The following is a 20,948-nucleotide window of genomic DNA, read 5'->3' as shown; positions in this document are numbered from 1 at the left end:
TGTACAAGAGAAGTTTATTGCTATTTTCAATCGAAAAAAAAAATGAATAAAAAATAATAGATGAAATAACATATTTTGTATTCTCTTGTTGAAGAGTAACATGAACATTTAAAGCATTTAAAACTGAAACCAATATTTGTTTTAGAGTGAGATAATTACTACTTATTAACCTTAATTAGTCAACTTAACAATTATTACTTCACTAATTTATTTGGCACACACATATATTACACAATTGATGATTAAGTTAGATATTTTTGTGGTTGTTGATACATGCCCAACATAATAGGGTATAGAAATGGTCCAAGAAATAGACCTAGTTTGAGGAAGAAAAAATGGTTTTGAATAATAATATAATAAAGAACATACTATTTTTTTTTTCATTCAATCATGTTTCACCATTATAGTCATGATAATTTTTTTTTCTATATTATTGATTAGAGATTAATTTACAATTTAATAACTATAGAATTAATATTAAAGACAAATTTAAACTCAAACTCATAAATCAATTATAAATTTTATTGATAATATGTTTTAATTATCAATAATTTTTAATTTAAAAAATAAAATTTAATTTAATTAATAAAGTCATTAATTATTTTTATTTATAAATTAATTATTATTTAATTATTTTCTTATAGTAATGAGTATATTGTGATTATCTTCTAATTCAGAGTCGGGTAATTATATAAAAAATAGATAAATTTTGATCAACTCGGTTAAAAAATTTATTACATATTTGATCCCATTTGAACTATTTATACCTAATTTAAGTGGCGCATGTAATTTCTACTAATTCTTTGAATTAAAAATATATAATTTAAATAAACATTTAATTCTATTTGAAATTTCATTTTTTTTGAACTTTGACACTTAATTTTTAGCTTTTATCTGTAAAAAAATTATATGAGAAGTATTTGGACTAGTCTAACTTCTATATATGCAAAAAAGTAAATATAAAAGATACATAAAGTCATAAATTTGTCCATGGTGGCATAGCTCGTTGCCAAAATTACTTATGTCTAGTATATAGAGATAAAATTTATGATGGATAATTAATATTTGTAAATATTTATTATTTGTATTATATTATACATATTTTAATATATGTTTATAAATAATTTAGATATAACTATTATATACTTATATTGGTTGATATTTATTATTTTTAAAAAATTAAAATTAAAACTTAATTTATATTTTATTAAATTAAATTTAATGAAAATTAAAATAATTTATATTTTATTAGGTTAAATATAATTAAAAAAGATAATTTATATTATATGTTATATATTCTTTTTTAATTTTATTTATATTTTATTTTAAAAACTTTTAAAAATTATATATTTTAAATATTTGTATATATTTATGGTAAAATTTTAAAATAGTCATTTTTAAATGGATATTCAAATAATGAAATAAGAAATGAATGAATGTTAGAGATGAAGTAACGGATAAACCTTCTATATCCAATGTAACATGTTATTATCTCTATATACATGCCAATAGTATATACTAGCAAAATTAACCCAAAAAAGTACTACCATGTCTCAATCAAACACCAAACACCAAACACCAATTATAGATAACACTTTTGAATTTTTCAGCATAGTAATTACATTAATTAATACCTATACAACACGAAAAATAACCAAGTGTTCCAAAGATGTTAAAATATTATATATTTTCCCATTTGACTGTCATCTCTTGTTTTCCTATAAAGAACTCAAAGCTACGAGTAATTCTTGTGCTTCAAGTTATTTCATGTTTGTTTGGTTTTTTGTACAATGGTTGTTGCAAAATCTATTTCTTTTTTTAGTCTTTTATCTCATTTTCTATCATCCTTATTTTCCACAGCTTCTTCAACATTTGGGCATTTTGAGTGATTTGTTACACCAACCAATAAATATATATATATATACTTTAGTTAATGTGTTATTTCAAATTTATATTAATAAATGGTTTATATAATTAATAATTTAATTTAGTTTAGGACTAAAATAAAGCAATTAAAGACAATTATTATTATTTGAATTTTTGTATAAGTTTTCTACTCGAATGGGATAGGTTCTAAAATATCACTTACGTTTCCCATTTATGCTTTCTTCCATTTCTTCCTTATTTCTTTATTTAAAATTCAACCTTATATATTTCTTTCAGTATTAGGTCATTTTCAATGCGGTTTATAAATGTATTGTTGAATTAGGAATTTGTTTGTTTTTTTTTATTGAAAAAAGTTGACTTGGATATAAGCCGAAAAACCTGTATTTTACAAGAGTTTATTTTAATCATATAATTAGTGTGTGGGATTTTAATCATCAATCAGTAAATGGTTGAAGCTAAGAAGGGAAGAGGCAGAGATTGTGTGCTAAAGTTAGTGTTCATCTTTTTCATGTACTATATGTTCTTCTTTTTAATATATGATTTATTTTTTCTTTTCTTGAGTATATATATTCCAAGAATTATGAAACAAAAGTGTTCTTGAATTAGAAACATGTTTTAGGATTTTATAAGTAACACATGTATGATTTTACAATGAATAATGATATTTTGACAACATTTTTTTGACACTATTTTAACATCATTTACGTACTATTTTATGATTTAATCCAAAATTACTTCACAATCAATAATAATAATCATAAATACCACCATGGATCAATAACATAATGACTCTCAAATAATGTTAAAATATTGTCAAAGTATCATTATCCACGGAAAAAAAATTCTTTTTGGATTCAAAATAATAGAAGGCTAAAGAAAAGAGAGCTTTTTCTATGGTATATTTAAATGAACTTCTTTATCATAAGCTTCTTTTATGGAAAAGTGTGAAAAAGAAACATGAAATGTATTTTTTCATAGATTAAAATTAGTCCATATGTGATCTATAAATTGTATTATCTAGTTCATATATATAATTTTTCTGACTTTTTAAATTGTAAACAAATTAATTTTAAATTAATGGATTGTCAATTTTATTTAAAGTTGATCCAGTTGTCTTAAAATGGTCTAACCATTGTTAATGCTTTTGTCTTGAAAGAAGTTTTGGGTTTATTTTAATTTCAAATAGCTGACGTAGACATTTCAATAATTAAGATGACGTATTATTTGGAATTTGTCGACAACGTTTAGTATTTTATTTTTTCTTCAAAATTGAGGTTATTACAATATAAAACTTTGATCATTTTAATTGGAGATGATCTTATATAGACATTCAATATAAACTTTTATTAGCAAATTATTAATAAGATAAAACCGGTTTTATTTATAAATTAGATTAAACAGCTTTTACAAAACTACATCCATATTTCATAAAATGTACCTTAAATTTGTGTTTAATTAATAATTTAATCTTTATATTTAAGTCTTTTATTCATTTTGATCTTTATAATTGTTTTAGTTAATTGAGTTTCTTATCTTTTTAAAAAACTCAGAGAATCTATTTTTTTTATAAAAAAAATAGTTTATGTTAAATAGACATTAATACTATTTGAAAATATCATGTTTTAAAATTTAAAACTATCAAAATCGGGATATTTTCAAAGTGTTACATGTTAAAGTTAAAATCATATAAGTTCTAAAATAAAAGATAACTCAATTTTTCACATGTGACATTTTCAAACAATATTAATATTAATTTAACCAAAATAAAAACTCAATTGAAAAAAAAATAACATAATGATGAAAATAAATTAAATCTCTAAATATAAAAATTAAATTACTAATTGAATCTCAAGTGATATCGTTAATAATATTTTTTTTCTTTCCACATAAACATATTATGAATAATACTGTGCGAGGTTTTCAAGATTCCATACCAGGAAAAAATATAAAGAAATTACCAGCAGCTACTCATTATGAACTAAAATTTGTGAACTTTAAACATTTGTTTTGTTTTGGAGAAAGGGTAGAAGAGAAGAATTTACATATAGAATGAATCAATAAAGTATTTTATGAAACTCTGATAAACCTTAAAACCTTGGTGAACCAGTACTACTACAACATTGAAAAAAACATATACTATGAATTAATCTCGCCTTGTTGCTAACGGGACAACTTCTGCAAGAGGTGTCGAGAGAGGTGTTGGGATAGGAGATGTTCTGCAGAGAGGACAAGTTGGATGCAGCCTCAACCATGGGTCTATGCAATTGAGGTGAAAGACATGTTCACAATCTGGCAAAACCCTTAGCACATCAGAACTTTTGTAATCTCCCAGACATATGGAACAGCTTGTTGCTGTGGAATCAGATTTCCTTAGCTTGGCTTCAGAGTACAGCATCTTGGGGTAGTTCATGATTGTGGCTTCATCCAACCCAACATCAATTACTGTATGCTGTGGCTCGAGGAATTGTGGGCCAGAAGAAGTTCTTCTCCTTGGAGCAGTTGGTACCTGTGATCTGGTGCAGAAGTAGGAGGTGAGTGTGATGGTTGTGATAAGCAGAAGAATCCCAATTGAAATTCCGATGCCCATGCCAAAGCCACTTATGTTGCTGGAGCCAAGGTACCCAGATGAATCACTTGTATTGTTCATCTTCTTGATGATGATGATGATGATGAAAAATCAGATGGTTTTGGATTCAAGGGGGTTAAGAAAAGTGTTTATGTTAGCCATGGCGATGGATGAGATCAACTTGCAATGAAACGTTAATGATTTGGCTGCTGCAAGATTTCATGATATACAAAGTCAACGGAAAATGAATGTGAAAGAGAGAGAGAGAAGGAAAGAAGAAGAAGAAGAAGGTTAAGAAATTAAGGGTTGCGTTTGAATGAAAGAAAGACGTGTATTTAGGGTTAAGTAAAGAAAACAAAACATAATGATGATGCATTTGCATGTGAATACATTCCAATTTCTCAACGTTAGATTATGTTTACATGTTCACTGGTTTGTTCAGGTCAACGATCCTTGATGTCAATATTTCCATGTATCTACCATTCGTTTGTGTTCACAATATACTTTCTTCCAAACAAAACATCATTATATTATACAAAAACCCTATCTGTCAGTGGTCAATGGTTGAGAATGGCCACGTTCCATGCATTACTAGGAAAGTTGTGAATCAAGTTTTATTATTTTTTGGCTGATCATGCAGTTTTGATTCTTATATATTTCTATATTCTTACGGTTTAGTTTCATTATTTTTATTTATATACTTCTAGTTTAGTAGTGTAATTCCACCTGTTTGGTTAAAGCCACCACCAACCACATTAATACCGTAGTATTTTTTATATAATAAAAGAATCATTAAGTTTAGAAAAGTCAAACTGCAGAAGAGTAAACAAAATTGCGTATGGATCAGCGTTTGTATTTTAAATTAAAAGCATGAAATATATTAATAATTGGATCAGACTCTTGTAAAATAGTGAGATCATTAAATTAGATGTACAAGTTAAAAAANATATATATAATTGTATAACTATAACACTTGATTAGAAAATCAAGAGAGTAGATTTTGATAATTTTGTAAATTATAATAACGGATATCCATATTGATCGTATAGATAAATGGGACGAGTATAATACTATTTAAATAGAGTCGTTAAGTATACTTTATTTTAAAGCATGATTGCATAAACTTCTTGCCTTAGCAGATGTGAACTGGCCAATTATATTTTTATGTATATTTAACCCAAAACAAGAAAGCAAAATCACAGGGTGTGTTTGTTTATTTTAGTTTTAAATCTTCTTTTAAAATTAAAAATTTCATTTATTTATTAAATAATTTAATTTACATTTTAATTAAATATGATAATTTAATATTTTATTATTAAAGAAGTTATAATATGTTTATGTACTGAAAAGTTGGTTATCAAATTATTTTCCCCAATAGTTCACTAGCTTGGAAAAATATAAATGTCCAACTTTGCGATAAGAAAGTCAAATATATGAGGTTGGATTAGACAACTTATGTCCAGATTATTATAGTTTTATTTGTTAGTGAACTTGAATATGGTTCAAAATATTGCAAATTAAATTAGCTTAAAAGCAAGGTGATAATCTAGCCCCTTTTATTAGCTAAAAATAGTTAAGATGACTTTGTTTGAATAAGATTTGGAAATTTATAAATTTGATTTATTTTATTTAGATGTGAGTGTTGGCTGCAAAATCAACGGTAAGTGCACCGGTCGCAGCGTAACAAGTGATAAATATCGTTTTCTCCCGAGGGACTTGTGCAACACATGACAACTCTTCCTTTTATAACTCAATTAGACATCAAAGTGCACAAAAAAACACAAGAAACTCTTTTTAGTATTTTATCAAACAGTTGGTGTGTAAGGAATTTAACATAGTGTATTTACAATTTGTCAAGACTAGAGTTCATCCATTTCATTCTAATGCATTCACAAGCAACTCAATTCCATCAATTAGGTGTTCAATTTCAGTTCTAANTTCAAGTCATATTTTCCAATACATCAAGAACTACAATTCAAGCCATGGGTGATCAAGCCACAACAAACATTAAGCATAGAAATCAAATACTAACATTGAAATGGAAAAACATATATCATTAACATCACAAAATACATACGAATTCCATGTTTTACAACTAATCTCAACAAATAGGAAAAGCCCCCCATGGTGCAGAACTTAGGGTTCACAAAATTGAAGAGATAAGGAAGAAATTGGAACCAGAGGAAGAAATTGGAACCAAAGAGAAGATGCAAAGCCTTTCCCAAGGTTCTTGGCAGCTGCTCCATGCTCCATTTGCGCCTCCCCTTCGCATCTCCATCTCCAATTTGTGAGCCATCTTCTTCCTCAATCCAAAAGGGACAAAATCACCATTAAAGAAGCTTGAAGACCCAAGGAGGAGTGGGAGAGCTTCCCAACACCCCCAAATAGCCTCCAAGGGCCTCTTCCAATCTCTCTAGGTGAAGAATGAAGTGTAGGAGGAGAAGAATCTCAAAAATCGCGAGACCTATGTTTAAATAACCCATTTTGACATATCAGCGAAAATTCGCGCCCAGCTCGAATTCCTGGCGCCCAACGCGACTTTTCACTGCATCAGAAGTGAGTTACAGCAAGTTTTCACAAAGTTATTTTTCAATACTAAATTTAAGTATTTTAAAAATAAGAATTTATTATATAAAGCTTTCATGAGATAACTATTTTTTTAACACCACAAAAATCCACAAATTTTATGGGAGAACATCTTACTCAATGAAAAAGCTAGCAATGACTTTATAGCCTTATAAGATTGAAAATATAAGCAATAAACAAAACCATGTTTTCTGTGGTCAACAATATGGTGATTAAATTAACTATAATATTAATAAGTGAACTATAAGTCTAACTCAACCTCCTAAAATCGACTTTAAAAGTAAAATTTACACCATACTTATATATTATAAATTGATTTTATCTCTAATCGATGTAAAACTTACAATTATCATGTTCTTAGGATTTACAAAATAATAAAGTAAAAACCAAAAACAATATAATAACACTCAACACGAACAAATAACAAGATGACTAAAATATTTTCCTTATTAGTGACCATGAACAAAATCAAATAAACTTTCAAAAATCCATGTTACTTAATTAAATTCATATGATAAATGTTAATTAAACTGTCATTTGCCATGTATAATGTCACTAAGGTCATATAATCTCAAAGACTAAAATTAACATGGCAAAAAATAAAGGATTAAAAATTAAATTTTTAATAGGAGAACCGTTACATAAAAATTAAAAGACTTAAAAAATAAAGAAAATAATTGGAGGAAAAATAGTTTTTAGAAAGAGCAAAAACATATTTAAACTAAATATAATGTTTGAGAAACAAACTTGAAAGTTAAATGTATATAATATAATAAAGAAAAATTGTTGTGGGGGTTGAGTGAGTAAACGAAAGAAACAAAGCGTGTTGTTTGAAGGAGAGTTGAGTGAAAATGCGATGGGAGGTGTTTAAACAGAAGTGAAGGTGTGTTTAGAAAAAGGAGAGATGATAGTTGAAAACATTGTAAAAATTTATCGGAACTTTCTTCATGCACCTTTAAATTCTCTTCCTGCACCTATGTGGTGCTTTATTTACTTATGTTGGCACCCCAAGTCACTTTTAGAAGCAACTCAAACATGTTTTCTCTCTTCTTCAACTTCAGTTTTTTTTTTTAATGATGTTTTTATGTCTTTTTTTTTTTCATTTTCCTTCTTGATCTTAAACTTTCTTCATTTTTGTTTATTTTCGTTTGAAACAGAGGTATTATTCACTTCATTCTTTTATGGCTTAAATCCTTAATTGGTCCCCATGTAAAGAGGAAATTTTCAGTTTAGTACCCACTTTTAAAAGTGTATACATTGGGTCCCATGTTTTGTAATTTGTGTCAATTTAGTCCCTTTGAACCATCAATTTGGCTTGAAAATTGCAAGTGGACAAGTCATTTTGAGATGCAGCATATTTATTAACTGTTTGAATGTTTGAACACCTTCCAATTGTTGTAACAAACTTGTTTGAAGTGTCATTAATTCACTAAATTGACACAAATTGCAAAACACGGGGACCTAATGTATACACTTTTAAAAGCGGGTACTAAACTAAAAATTTTCTCCTAACATGGGGACCAATTAAGGATTTAAGCCTTCTTTTATTTATGTTTGTTTTTTAATTCTAAATTTATAATTTACTTTTATTATATTTAACAGATTCCGAAATCTAATTTGTAAAAGTATTCATCGAATTTCAAAAGTTGTTGTGTAAAAAGTTTCAATAATCAATAGATTTTAAAATTCTATTAAAGAAAATAGCAGATTTCAAAATTTGATTTAAGGAAGTACTGAATTTTGAAATTTAGTTAAGTAACTCATGGATTAAAGAACTTATTAGATTTCAAAATTTGATTTAGAAACTCACTAGATTTGGAAATCCGTTTTAAGAATCCACCAAATTTTGAAAAATTCACTAGATTTTGAAATCAAATTAAGGACCTCGCCGAATTTCAAAATTTAGTTTCAAAATCTAATTAAGGAACTCACCAGATTTCACAAAAAAGAGTACGTGGTGTTATACTTCACACTTTACTTATTATGTGTTAATTGTTTTTCTTCCATAACATTTTCTTTCATTAATATTAAAGGTTAATATGGAGAAGTGGATGACTATACCAGATACTGGCTATGTTATTGCTAATCGATATAATGTCATCTTAGTTTAATTGTCATTGGTTCAAAATGTTACGATTTTTCCACAACATACTATAACACTTTCTAATATAAGACATCATCAACTAATAAGTATAGGACATGTTCATGGTTCTCATTCTGTGTAGGTAAAGTGATTAGTATTTTGTACCAGTATAAAATAATTTCCATTTACTAATTTTATTTTCATAAGTTCACTTACAAGTAGGTTGTTCTTTACTGATGGTGAATATCATATCGTCTACCCATTGTTACCTCAAGACCCACGCATGATCGTCTTGTTATGTCAGTAGAATCTAAAGTTAATGGGCATGAATACTAGTTATGTAGACTTGCATCAGAACTGATATTTGTATTATGTATACAAATGATATAAATGCAAATAATAAATACAAATTTTTTTAGTTACAAACATTATCTTGAAGTTCAAAACAACATAAGACATAATAAAAATGTTGGTATTACATGAAAATCAACATAGGTCAATAGATCATTAAATAAACACGCTACTATCCAGATGTAGATGAACATTTATTTGTACATTGCGACTTCCTCTATTATTGAAGGCATGTTCTTCGAATGCCTCATGAGCTATCTATAATTCCTCGTTAGTCCAGTCTCAGGCTACAATGCCCTCACTCACATCACAATAATGAATCGTCCTTTGTAAGATGGTCACAATGTGTCTGATAATCTTTGTAGTGACAATAACAACATATTAATTAACATTGTTTCGTAACATAAATACATAAAACATATTTTAGTTACATATAGACCAATAACCTATGTCCTGATTCCAATCTCCCGCCCACTAGAATATCATCTGGGAGATGATGATGAAATTGGGGTACAAGACTTGGCCAATCGTCCTTAGCAACATAAATAACATAAGGATGGGATACCCTTTTGAACCACTGTAGGTATCTTTTAACACATGCAAATGGAAAGGGGGTTGTTATGACATTGACCAACACATGCTCTGTGAAGTATAACCAACAATTATCAATAGTTGCCAACTCAACCTCTAGAACAACATTTAGCGATCGTGGGATAGACTGCTTATTCCCAAATTGCCTTAATTTGATGATGTATTAAAATGAAACATGCACCCCTGTATCCTTGCACCCCATTTCTCATGTATTAAAATGAAAACTTACACTCCATTACACCCCATTTGAATTGCAATTGTGATAATCTTTTGTTTTCCTTAATACTTTTAAATTTATGTATGAATTTGTATGAGTTTATAATGTAATCATATAATTTCTAATTATTATAAATTAATTTGTATGAATTTATTAAAATTACTAAAAATATTTTAGAATAAAAAAAAATATCGGATATGAAAATCTGATCATACCTATATCAGATGTGGATTTCCGATGTTTTGCCAGGCCCACCTTTTAATAGAAATAGAAATATAAGTAATGATCCCTTTCTTCAATACTCAACAGAAAAACACAACAAAAAGCAAAAACAACAAAACGAGTACCTTCATCTTCACCAACATCTCCATAATTCTTCATCATAATTCAAGCATAACACCTTCATCCTCAAACCACTATACCATCCACCATCATCTTCAATAACTCAACACCAATCTCAATTTTCATTCATCCTAATACAATCTACAAAGAGGCACACACAAAGATGGAGAACCAAACCCACCTCCATTATTCTTCATAAGCCACCCTTCATCATAATCCATGCGTCATCTTCATTCTCCAAACTCACACCGAGCTGCGAATAACGACCCAAATAGAGAACCCATGCCTAGGTCAAGAGGAAGAACATAACAACGCCAGTAGTAGGGTCGCTACTGTGGCTGGGCTTCTGGTTGGATGGTGTGGAGTTGAAGGGGTTGCCTGATTTTGATTTAGGTTTTACGATGCATCTTAAAACAAAGGAATTGACGAAGGAGAAAGAGAGGACAGGTGTCGCCCGTCATAGGGAGGAGCTTTTAATATTAGGGCTGGCATCGCGATGTGTGTGAAGATGAAGACAAAGAAAGAGTCACTTCGCTGGCGACGCCTTTAATGGTTGACGACATCCCCGCCGACAACGTTGACTAGACGTGGGACTTGCGGCGATGGTTGGCTTTGGCCAGCGGTTGGGAGCGCCACAGTGGGTGGGGACGATGAAGAAAGAAACACTCGTGGGTTTCAAATTTGAAGAAGATGATCCAACGTTTTGCCCCACATCCTTCTATTAATTTCCTGCACAACATTCTTACATGATTCCACCCCTGTGCTTTTGATTTTAAAAGTCATTCTTTTTAACAATTGAAGTTGTTAATTTTCCTCCTCTTCTTCTATTCTTACTTTGCTACCCAGATACATCTATCACAGAATTATACTTAGCACATAACATAAACGGATCAGATCTCTATATCCGATCCCTCGTCTATACATCTGATACATCCCTTCTCGGATTTTCATATCCGATAACATCTTCATAATTTTATATGAACATCCGAAAATCAGAACATTAGATATCTACTTCCGATATAGGTAGAATTGGATTTTCATATTCGATACACACATGTTAAGTTTTTTCTATTCTATAATATTTTTATTAATTTTAATAAATTCATACAAATTAATTTTTAATAACTAAAAATTATATAATTACATTATAAACTCATACAAATTCATACATAAATTTAAAAATATTAAGAAAGACAGAAGATTATCACAACAATTCAAATGGGGTGTAGGGTTTGAGAAACGGGGTCTAAGAACACATGTTTCATGATAAAAGGGGAGAAAATTGGGTGAATCAATACTTAGCACAGAAATTTTCAACAAACATAAAATTAATAAATACAGAACTTATTAGTTATGAGTATTTTAGGAAAATGGAGATGCTACTTGGAGGTCCAGGATAAAATATCCATCCAAATTTATGTGGGGGTTGCTCCTTCCACCTTTCCGTTTCCATCCTCCACCTCCCCAAGTTTCTACTTTTTTTTTATTAAAAAAATATCCTTTTTCTTTTACTTTTTTAACCTTTTTATTTTTTTACATTTTTTTATTTTAGTTATTTACCAGGAGTAACTCTCAAACCCTACGTCAACTTTTACTCTCTCCTCACTCACAGTCCCACCTCCCCAAGATTGAGATCCGCCTCCCCCAAGATTGAGATCCGCCTCTTCTCCCATTGAGATCCGCCTTTTCATCCAGACTAGAAGGTGGTGATCTGAGTTCACACTTGTAAGAGGCTTTCTTTTTTCTTTTCTAATTTATTTTATTTGTATGCCTCTCAACTCAAAGCTTGGAAAATTGAGTCTTACTATTACCAAACCAAACAAAAGTTGTCTGAAATAATCAGAATTGGTAGAAAATAGATTGATGAGAACAAGAGTTTTTGAGGTAAAATTTATGGTCACTTTGAAAAGTTGGAAAGCAGGAACAACGAAAATCCCATTACTAATATGCTGTTACAAAAGTGAACCTAAAAAGGCCAAGATACCCATCATTTTCAAGCAGTTGCTAGCTGCAATAATAGTGTAGGAATCGTGAAATTTAGCAAATCAACAACACAAAGCAATAATACATTTTGGTTGAGAGTTTTCAATTCAGCCTTATTCTTTCTCCTGGAGTTCTTATTCATTAGCACATACATCAGAGCGTAACTGCTCATGATTGATTAGAAAGACTGATAACAATAATTACATGGAAAAGGGGACCATAACATGCATACATAAGATTAAAATATATATGGGATTTGGTTGAAATCATCAACCGTTTCGTGGCGGCTGAATAATTGAGATGATGAACTGTGGCAGAAGATATCATTGAAATCATTGGAGGAAGTGCAAAAGTTAGGGAATGGAGGGAGGCTAACATGGGCACGCAAGATATCAGGAGAAGGGAGAACAGTAGCAGCAGCGTGACATCGTGCAAGACGATCCTTAGCAATGGCGAGATCATGTTGAAGCTCAACCATCTTCCTCTGCAACAAAGCTATGGCATCAATGCATCCATAAACGAGGCCTCTGAGCTTTGCCTCTGCCTCATATGCGAGAGAATTGACGGTGTCCTCTCTCTGCTCTTCCGACACTTCGATCAAGATCTTGCTTACATTGCTAGCTCCAAATACCTTGTGCACCTTGGCAAACTTATTGCACTCATCAGACCTAAAGTAAGGTGCAAAAATACAATTGGGTACGCATGTCGACATCCGTTTCACCTTAAACGAATGTTGACATGCGTTGACTGATGCTCATATCTATTTAAGGGATTAGGGTTACGTACCTGGCGTTTATTCTCACACCTTTTTCTGTGAAATCTTTTAGAGTAGATCACTACCTTCAACCGCAGACTGAATTTTTATAACCCCTAAGACAATTCCTTTCAAGAATCTCTCACTCACAACACTCTCACGCCAAAGAAAAGAGAAAGAATCGGACCACAAAGAGTAAGAATGAAAAGATAATCACACCAAAGAAAAAAGAAAGAATTGTACCAAAAAGAGTAAGAATGAAAAGATAATCGAAAAAGAGAATGAATAGCTTATGTAGAGAAATGAGTAAAAATTATAAAATTTTAACCTTTTATTAAAAGGATAAAATATGAATAAAAAAATAAAATAAAAGATAAAAAAAGAAAGAAAAAGATGGAGGAAACAACACCCAATTTATAAATGGGCGTTGATCCCTGCACCTCTACATTTTTGGCCTTCCACCTCCCCATCTCACGTTTATCCCTTCTTTATTATTTATATTTTTATTTTTTATTTATATTCCTATTATACCCTTTAAGTAAAATATATTTTATAGGTTAATTTTAATTTCATTCTCCTAAAGTAAAAAATCTAATTTTTTTTCTCACGTTCTGCTCTCTCGTTTCTGTTTCGTTGTTTTTTCGAATTCTTTTATGCTCTCTTTTTTTTACTGTGAGAATCGTTGGCCTGGTGGAAGGAAAGTTGCAACAAAGTTCTTCATCTTCATCTCTGTGATCGTGTTTGAAGGCGTGGTGGTAAAAGGAGAAACGTAAGCAACAGAGAGGTACGTAACTGTTAAAAATAGCCTAAACCCTTAAATGGATTTGATCATCCTTCAACGGATGTCAACATCCGTTTAAAGTGAAACGGATGTCGACATCTGTTTCACCTTAAACGGATGTTGACATCCGTTGAAGGATGATCAAATCCATTTAAAGGTGTGGCGGTGCATAATATATAAATCAAATCCGTTGACATTCGTTACAGGCATATATAAACATATCTTCCTTCAATCTTCTGTTCAATCTCGTCCTTCTAGCATAAGTGAGAGTCAGAAGAATCAATTTCTTTAGTTGCATACTAATACACAAAGTCCTAATTTTCTAAATTAGTATGGAATGGTAATGATTGCGAGAGCGTATGTTATAATTTTTCACAGGTGTGATTGAATTCTCTGCAACTTCTGAAGGTATGAAATCAGGATCATCAAGGCAACTCACATTTGATGGTTCAAAGTTTCATAGTCCCTGCATTATTAACAAACAATATTGAGATATAATTTTATTATTCAAAATAGCATATTTAATGTTTGTAAACTTACTTGTATGTGCAAATGGCATCTAGCACTTGAACCGAAGCGCCTACCATGAAGATGACAAATATTGTATGTTTGCTTCGTTCTGGTCAATATGAAGATGACAAATATTGATATGGAATAAACGAAGAAAGCTTTGATCATTCTAGATCAGTACCCCTGCACACCGCACCACCGCACCCGTCGCACCGCCGCACCCGCCGCATCTGCCGCACCCACCGCACCACGAAATGCACAGAGAGGACTAAAGTTGGGAGTCAGAAGTTAAAAAAGATGAAAACGAGAGTGAAGGGAAACGAATAGGGTGCTCTGTTACCGTTAGGGAGGAATGAAATTGAAAATGGGAAAGTAAGAAATTTAGAGTTAGTTAAATAAAAGAGGGTTAAAAAAGTAAATTACAAAATACATAAAAGGTTATTTTTGTAATATAAAAAAATTTAAAAAAAATGGGGAGGTAGAGGGCCAAAATGTGGAGGTCCAGGGATTAACATCCTTTATAAATACCCGGGAGTTACTCCCTGTACCTCCCCACTTGCTCCCTACACCTCCCCCTTACATTTTTACCCTTTACTCTATTTTTTTTATTCCAATTTTATCCTTTAGTAAAAATTTACTTTTTATTTTCATGCTTTCATCCTTCACCCCCTCAAAATTCTTTCTCCTATTCTTTCAGAAATTTTTTCTCTCCTCACTCTCGTTCAATTGGTGATTGTTGTTCAAGTGGTGATTGTGATACAAGTGAGATATCAAGTCCTGGTGCTCGGACCTTTAACCTGTTAAAAAGCGGCTAGGCGAGGCGAGACGGATATCGACATTCATCGACGGATGTCGACATCCATTTCAGGGCCAAATAGATGTACGACATCCGTTTCAGGGCGTGGACGTCTTCTTCCCCTGCACACAACGCACACAGAAACCTCAACAGCAAACCACACAGAAACCAACAACAGCAGAAATCAACCAAATCCTAAACATTATATTGCATACATTTAAAAAAAAGAACGAAAGGAAAACTAACCTCTCGAGAACCACCGCGCCGCACCGCCGCACCACCACCCACCGCACCGCCGCACACACCGCCACGCCGCGCCGCACTGCCGCACACACTGGCCGCACACACCAAAAGCCAAAACCACCACCACGCCAACGAAGAGAACTGGGAGAATGAAGAGTTTTTCAAAATGAAAAGTTTTTGAAAAGTTGAAGAGTTAACTTGGTGGGAGGGGGGTGGGAATCTGGGAATGTGTGTTTGACTGAAGTGATTGAAAGGAGAGAATAACTTAGGTTAACTTTAATAAATAGGGTTAAAAAGGTAAAAACAATAAATAAAGAAAGGTTATTTTCGTATTTTTAAAAAAAATCAAAAAAATTGTGGGGGTAGAGGTTGGAAGTGGAGAGGTACAGGAAGTAACACCCTAAATACCCCGCTCATGAGCCCAATGATAATGTGGGTCCAGCCCAAGTTTTACTCTATTAATTAGTTTCTAAAATGTTATCCAGCATAATTAAATTTTATCCTTATTTTGCGTCTATAATTCAAGATGATAATTTTCTTCCGAATAATTGATTACTTTAATCAGTTTAGAAGAACTTGTTCCCACTTTTCTACAAAATAGTGTCATGTTATCAATTTTTTTTTAAAAAAAGGAAAAATTACTAAATTTTGAAACCAGGAGGATCAAATATATAATATTTTTTTTTGAAAGAAATCAAAATTACACTATGAATAAAAAAAAAAGTATATTCAGACCTAATTATTATTATTATTGAAAAACGCTTGTAGCATTTTCAGAAGTCGTTTGACAGAAAAGAAGCCGTTTGATAGAAACGTAGTTGTTTAATAGAAACGAAGTCGTTTAACGTAAAACGACATTAGTTCTTCAACCGGATGAACGGCTGAAGTTACGAGAAAACCGAAATTCGCACTCAGCGACTCCCTTAGGTTTGGTGAAAACTTCTAGAATATTCTTCCATGGAGGTTATCAGAGGACTAGCGGCGGCAATCGTGGTGGCGGTGCTCCTGGCGGCGTTGACGGTGGACGCCGGCGACAACAACCCTGTATTCTCTCCTTGCTCCGATACCCGTGTGCAGAGATCCGACGGATTCTCGTTCGGAATCGTGTTCGCGCCGAAGGACAAGTTCTTCTTGAACAACAACAACAGCGTTCAGCTGTCACCGTGTGATACGAGACTCTCTCTCTCCAATTCGAATTATCAGATCTCTGTGTTCAGACCCAAGGTCGACGAAATCTCGCTCCTGACCGTTAACTCCTCATCATTCACCGCGGTTCGTTCTCAGTTTCTCTGTTCGAAGTCAATTTCTTTTGTTAATTCATAATTTGGTTAATTAGTGTGTTTGTTTTAATTCCTTTTTGCTACTCCAAAATCTAGCATTGAACGACGATCATTTATGCCAGTTGACTAGAAAGTATTCACGAAACCCTAATTTCAGAATCCTTGGTTCATGTGAATAGGAATTTTCCTTTTTTATTTTTGTGAGATGTTTTGTTTATGCTAAATTCAAGCTATGCTTGCTTGAGTAACTGGAAATTGTGGAGTTGGGGGATTTGGAAGGAAGCTTATTTCTCCTCTCTTCGTTACAACATAACAATATGGACGGTTTAAAGTGGAGTGCAACTCATAGAATGCAATTCTTTTTTTCTAGTTAAGCATACTTTCGTATGAAAGTGAGTTGAAATTATTTTTTAGTGAAACATGACATTGAAACCTCTGTCTCGTTCCAATTTCAATTCTCTTATTATTTTCTACTTTCGTATTTTCAACTTACGTAAACATTTGTTGCCTCAGTTTATAGCAAAATTCAATTTTTTTGGGCGCCCTAATTGAGTCTGATTTGTTCCTCTTTTTGTCAAAAATGGATGGGGCAACTAGTTTGAGCAAGGTCACTGTTCAGTCCAAATTGATTGACGATTTGACCGAACTGATGGTTTAGTCATTCGAGCTTATTGATTCAGGCTTAGACTTTAGAGTGGCCAAAATGCATGATACCTTTAAAAACACTTGATCATTCAAGTAATAATCTATTAAACACCCAACCGACTCTATCACAAAATTGAACATGATACTGACACACATACGGGACATGTCTTATGTCCAAAGTATAAGATGTGGTGTACTTGTAAAGATACTTCAACGTTCAAGACACCAATAATAATTCACTTAAGTAACTAGATGTAGTATATGTATGTCTTTCATGATTTTGGTAGCATTTATAATTGTTAGCTCAAGGCTAGAATCCTTATTGCTGAGGGTCAAAGGTCCCTTATGGACAATTATAGGCTACCACGGCGTGTATGTGCCATAAACTACTGTCCCTGTTTTGACTATAGTCAAAATATCCTGGAGTTGTTTGGGCTTCATACAGATATGTCATATTGGTTGGGCTTAAGCGAATGGAAGGCCAGTTTATAACAGTTCCTAACGCATGATTTGATTTGATTATCAGTTTGGTTAACTTTTGTATTTTTGTCTCTGTTGATTAATTTATTTTTTATTGTTTTGGGTCTGTTAACTGTTTCTTGTGCAGGACACGTATGGCTATATGGTTGCATTTGCTGGCCGGAGATATGCAGCAAGGTCTCCCCCTGCTTTTGTCGCAAACGGCACATATACTGTTACCAGTTTTACTCTTGTAAGGAGTGGTTTTTCTTTTGAAAGTAGTGTTTTGATATTTGTGGTCATAACCGTAATCCATACAAAGAACCACGAACTGAACCTGGCTTTGCAGGTCCTTGAGTTTAAGAAGGGCAGACTGCAAAATTTATACTGGAAAAGAGACGGGTGTGCTAAATGCTCGAGTAATTCGAAAGCTGTGTGTCTCAACAATCAGGATTGTGCACTACAAACGTCCAGTTGCAAGAGCCATGGAGGAACTGTGGATTGCAGCATAGGTATACAACTGGCATTCTCTGGCACAGATAAGCACCTTGCAGTTCTCAATTCTTGGTATGAAGTGAAAAACCTTCGCCAATATTCACTGTATGGCCTTTATTCAAATCTGAGAGATTCCCTCACTAGCCAGTATGATAAATTTTTCTAATACCCTTTAGTTATTTTTATTTTATTTTATTTTTTTTAATTTTGTCATGTATCATTCTGTTGTGGTTTGCTCTTGTTATTACGTTATCCACATCCCAACCCTTCTCTTATCAATATATTTGTGAGAACCCAGAATGATGGCTTGTATATTGTATACCAAAGTTATTTTTATTATGTTGGAGGAGTACAAAACATATGAATTTGTCATTGACTGAAGTGAACTGTGTTGGACTTGGAGATTCCAAATAGTGTGATTGAAGAATGTGGTCTGTCCAAACTTCGATGAAACTAGCTTGAAAAGTCCTTCTAGTTCCACATGAATTATTGAGCGATTCATGTTTTTGTATCTAATATTGGGGAGGGGAGGACTGAATTAGGAAACAAAGTAACATTATTTTTACTTTTTTTGTTGAGAAATTAACATGTATCAATCATCATATATTATTCAGCTGAAATTTAAATAATGATTAGTGTGTGAGATGTGATAAACTGATACATGTCCATTATTTAGCAAGTGGGCAGTTCACATATATTATTCTGAGGTGCAATTAGCTATTGCCTATTGCCATGGATGATGAACTATTTAAAGGGTATTCTATTTGAGTGCCTTAAAAGTGCTCGAAGTGCTCTCATGGTAAATAAATTGAATCTTAAGTATTGTTCTGATAAAGATGCAGTGGTTCATCAAAGAAGAATGAAATTTAGAAGCAGGGTTCAAGGTTGTTGATCTATATATTGTTTCCTTGGAAGAAATCTTCTGTGTGAAGTATAAAGTTTTGACTTTTAATGGGTGCCAACTAATTTTGAATATAAATATGTACTGGTCATGTCATTTAAAACCATTTAAATATTACAACAAAATCCTCGTATTAAAAATACAACTAATAAAAATATTGTTTATTTTTTTACCCCAAATTTTGTTTTCTCTAAATCTTATTTTGTCTCCATATATTTTTTAAAGAGTTTGTGGATATTTTAAAAAAATGATATCCGATAAATAATGAGACTTAATAAATGGAATTTTTTTTTGTTGCGAATTAAATAATGGATTAGAATATTTATGTTCGATCTTACTGTTGTCATCTATATTTAATTCATTATAATTAAAATCCTTACCTGTGATCATCCATGATCTAAATCATTATAATTACAATTTTCGTTTGTTCATAACTGTATTATTTAAATATTATGTTTAGATTAAAGTTTTAATATTGGACTTATATCTCTAAAACTTTACTATCATAATCTACAAGATATATTTTTGTCGGTTAATTTTTGTTCTAGTTTTTATTTTATGCATTTCTAAAGTATTTTTTAAAACAATATATAATTGTTATTAATGTATCATATTTTATTTATTGTTTGATGAAAATTATTTAAACTATATGTTTTTAGAAAAGAAAAATTGCATTATTTCTCCATTCATTCCTCTAGAACTTAAAACGTGAATATTGCATTTCTTAAAACCATGAAGTCTTTATCTGTTATAGGTTTTTTTAAAGATTTGGAATGAAGGGTTTTGTTCTGACATATTAGTTTAAATTAAAAGACCAATAAACTTATTATATTATTAATTTAAATAAACTTATTAATGATTATAATTTTCTTATATATATATATATATATATATATATATATTTGTGTATATATTAAAGGTTACATTACAGGTCTTTATCCTTTCACTCGGTTTACTTTTTATCTTTTAAAATTTTAATTTAATCCTTTATATTTTAGAAAAATAAAACCCGTATTGACTATTAAATTTAGATTTAAATTCTTTTATCAATTTAGACCTATTACTTTAATAATATAACTGTATTGACTGTACCCAAAACACATTTTTTAGAAAAATATATTCACTATATATACAAGGGTGTTTCATCCTACACCTCCAAACATTTCATCTTGCACCTCCAATTTCCTAAAATACCCTTTATTAATTAGATAATTATTTGTTAATTTTCTGTTTATTGAAAATTTCTGTCCTTATTGACTACACTCCCCTTTTCTTCCTATCAGAAGAAAACATGCATTCTTACGTCTCCACCCCTCTACATTCTATATTCTCATTTCACATTTGTTAATAAATCCCACAACCTGCACCCTATTTCATGTTTAAATTATATTCTTGTTATATTAGTTTATAATTTATTTTTAATTTTATGTATGAGTTTATAATGTATTATGTAATTTTTAATTAATATAAATTAATTT

General features: G+C 31.2%; 3 protein-coding genes across 3 annotated transcripts; 1 reads left to right on the top strand and 2 right to left on the bottom strand.

Annotated features, from left to right (window-relative positions):
* Positions 1-3,937: 3,937 nt before the first annotated feature.
* LOC106771690 (RING-H2 finger protein ATL70-like) lies at positions 3,938-4,768 on the bottom strand. Its single transcript, XM_014657695.2, has one exon. The coding sequence runs from the start codon at positions 4,532-4,534 to the stop codon at positions 4,031-4,033; it is 504 nt and encodes a 167-aa protein (XP_014513181.1). The 5' UTR covers positions 4,535-4,768; the 3' UTR covers positions 3,938-4,030.
* An 8,008-nt stretch (positions 4,769-12,776) lies between these two features.
* On the bottom strand, positions 12,777-13,318 carry LOC106770030 (LOB domain-containing protein 21-like). Its single transcript, XM_014655850.2, has one exon. The coding sequence runs from the start codon at positions 13,316-13,318 to the stop codon at positions 12,845-12,847; it is 474 nt and encodes a 157-aa protein (XP_014511336.1). The 3' UTR covers positions 12,777-12,844.
* Positions 13,319-16,484: 3,166 nt separating this feature from the next.
* On the top strand, positions 16,485-18,996 carry LOC106769843. The gene is made up of 3 exons (XM_014655619.2): positions 16,485-16,962; positions 18,223-18,327; positions 18,424-18,996. The coding sequence occupies exons 1-3, from the start codon at positions 16,648-16,650 to the stop codon at positions 18,733-18,735; spliced, it is 732 nt and encodes a 243-aa protein (XP_014511105.1). The 5' UTR covers positions 16,485-16,647; the 3' UTR covers positions 18,736-18,996.
* Positions 18,997-20,948: the final 1,952 nt, after the last annotated feature.

This window comes from Vigna radiata, chromosome 8 (genome assembly GCF_000741045.1).
Source record: "Vigna radiata var. radiata cultivar VC1973A chromosome 8, Vradiata_ver6, whole genome shotgun sequence".
Lineage (NCBI taxonomy): Eukaryota > Viridiplantae > Streptophyta > Magnoliopsida > Fabales > Fabaceae > Vigna > Vigna radiata.
Note: the sequence above shows the minus strand (reverse complement) of the source record. Positions and strands in the feature narration are given on the sequence as shown.

What these genes read in the sequence shown, in the direction of transcription:
- LOC106771690 (XM_014657695.2), bottom strand. Translation starts at nt 4,534, where the DNA reads ATGAACAATACAAGTGATTCATCTGGGTACCTTGGCTCCAGCAACATA.
- LOC106770030 (XM_014655850.2), bottom strand. Translation starts at nt 13,318, where the DNA reads ATGTCGACATGCGTACCCAATTGTATTTTTGCACCTTACTTTAGGTCT.
- LOC106769843 (XM_014655619.2), top strand. Translation starts at nt 16,648, where the DNA reads ATGGAGGTTATCAGAGGACTAGCGGCGGCAATCGTGGTGGCGGTGCTC. An exon ending in ACTCCTCATCATTCACCGCG is followed by an intron (nt 16,963 to 18,222) that starts GTTCGTTCTCAG and finishes TTTCTTGTGCAG; the next exon opens with GACACGTATGGCTATATGGT. An exon ending in CTGTTACCAGTTTTACTCTT is followed by an intron (nt 18,328 to 18,423) that starts GTAAGGAGTGGT and finishes CTGGCTTTGCAG; the next exon opens with GTCCTTGAGTTTAAGAAGGG.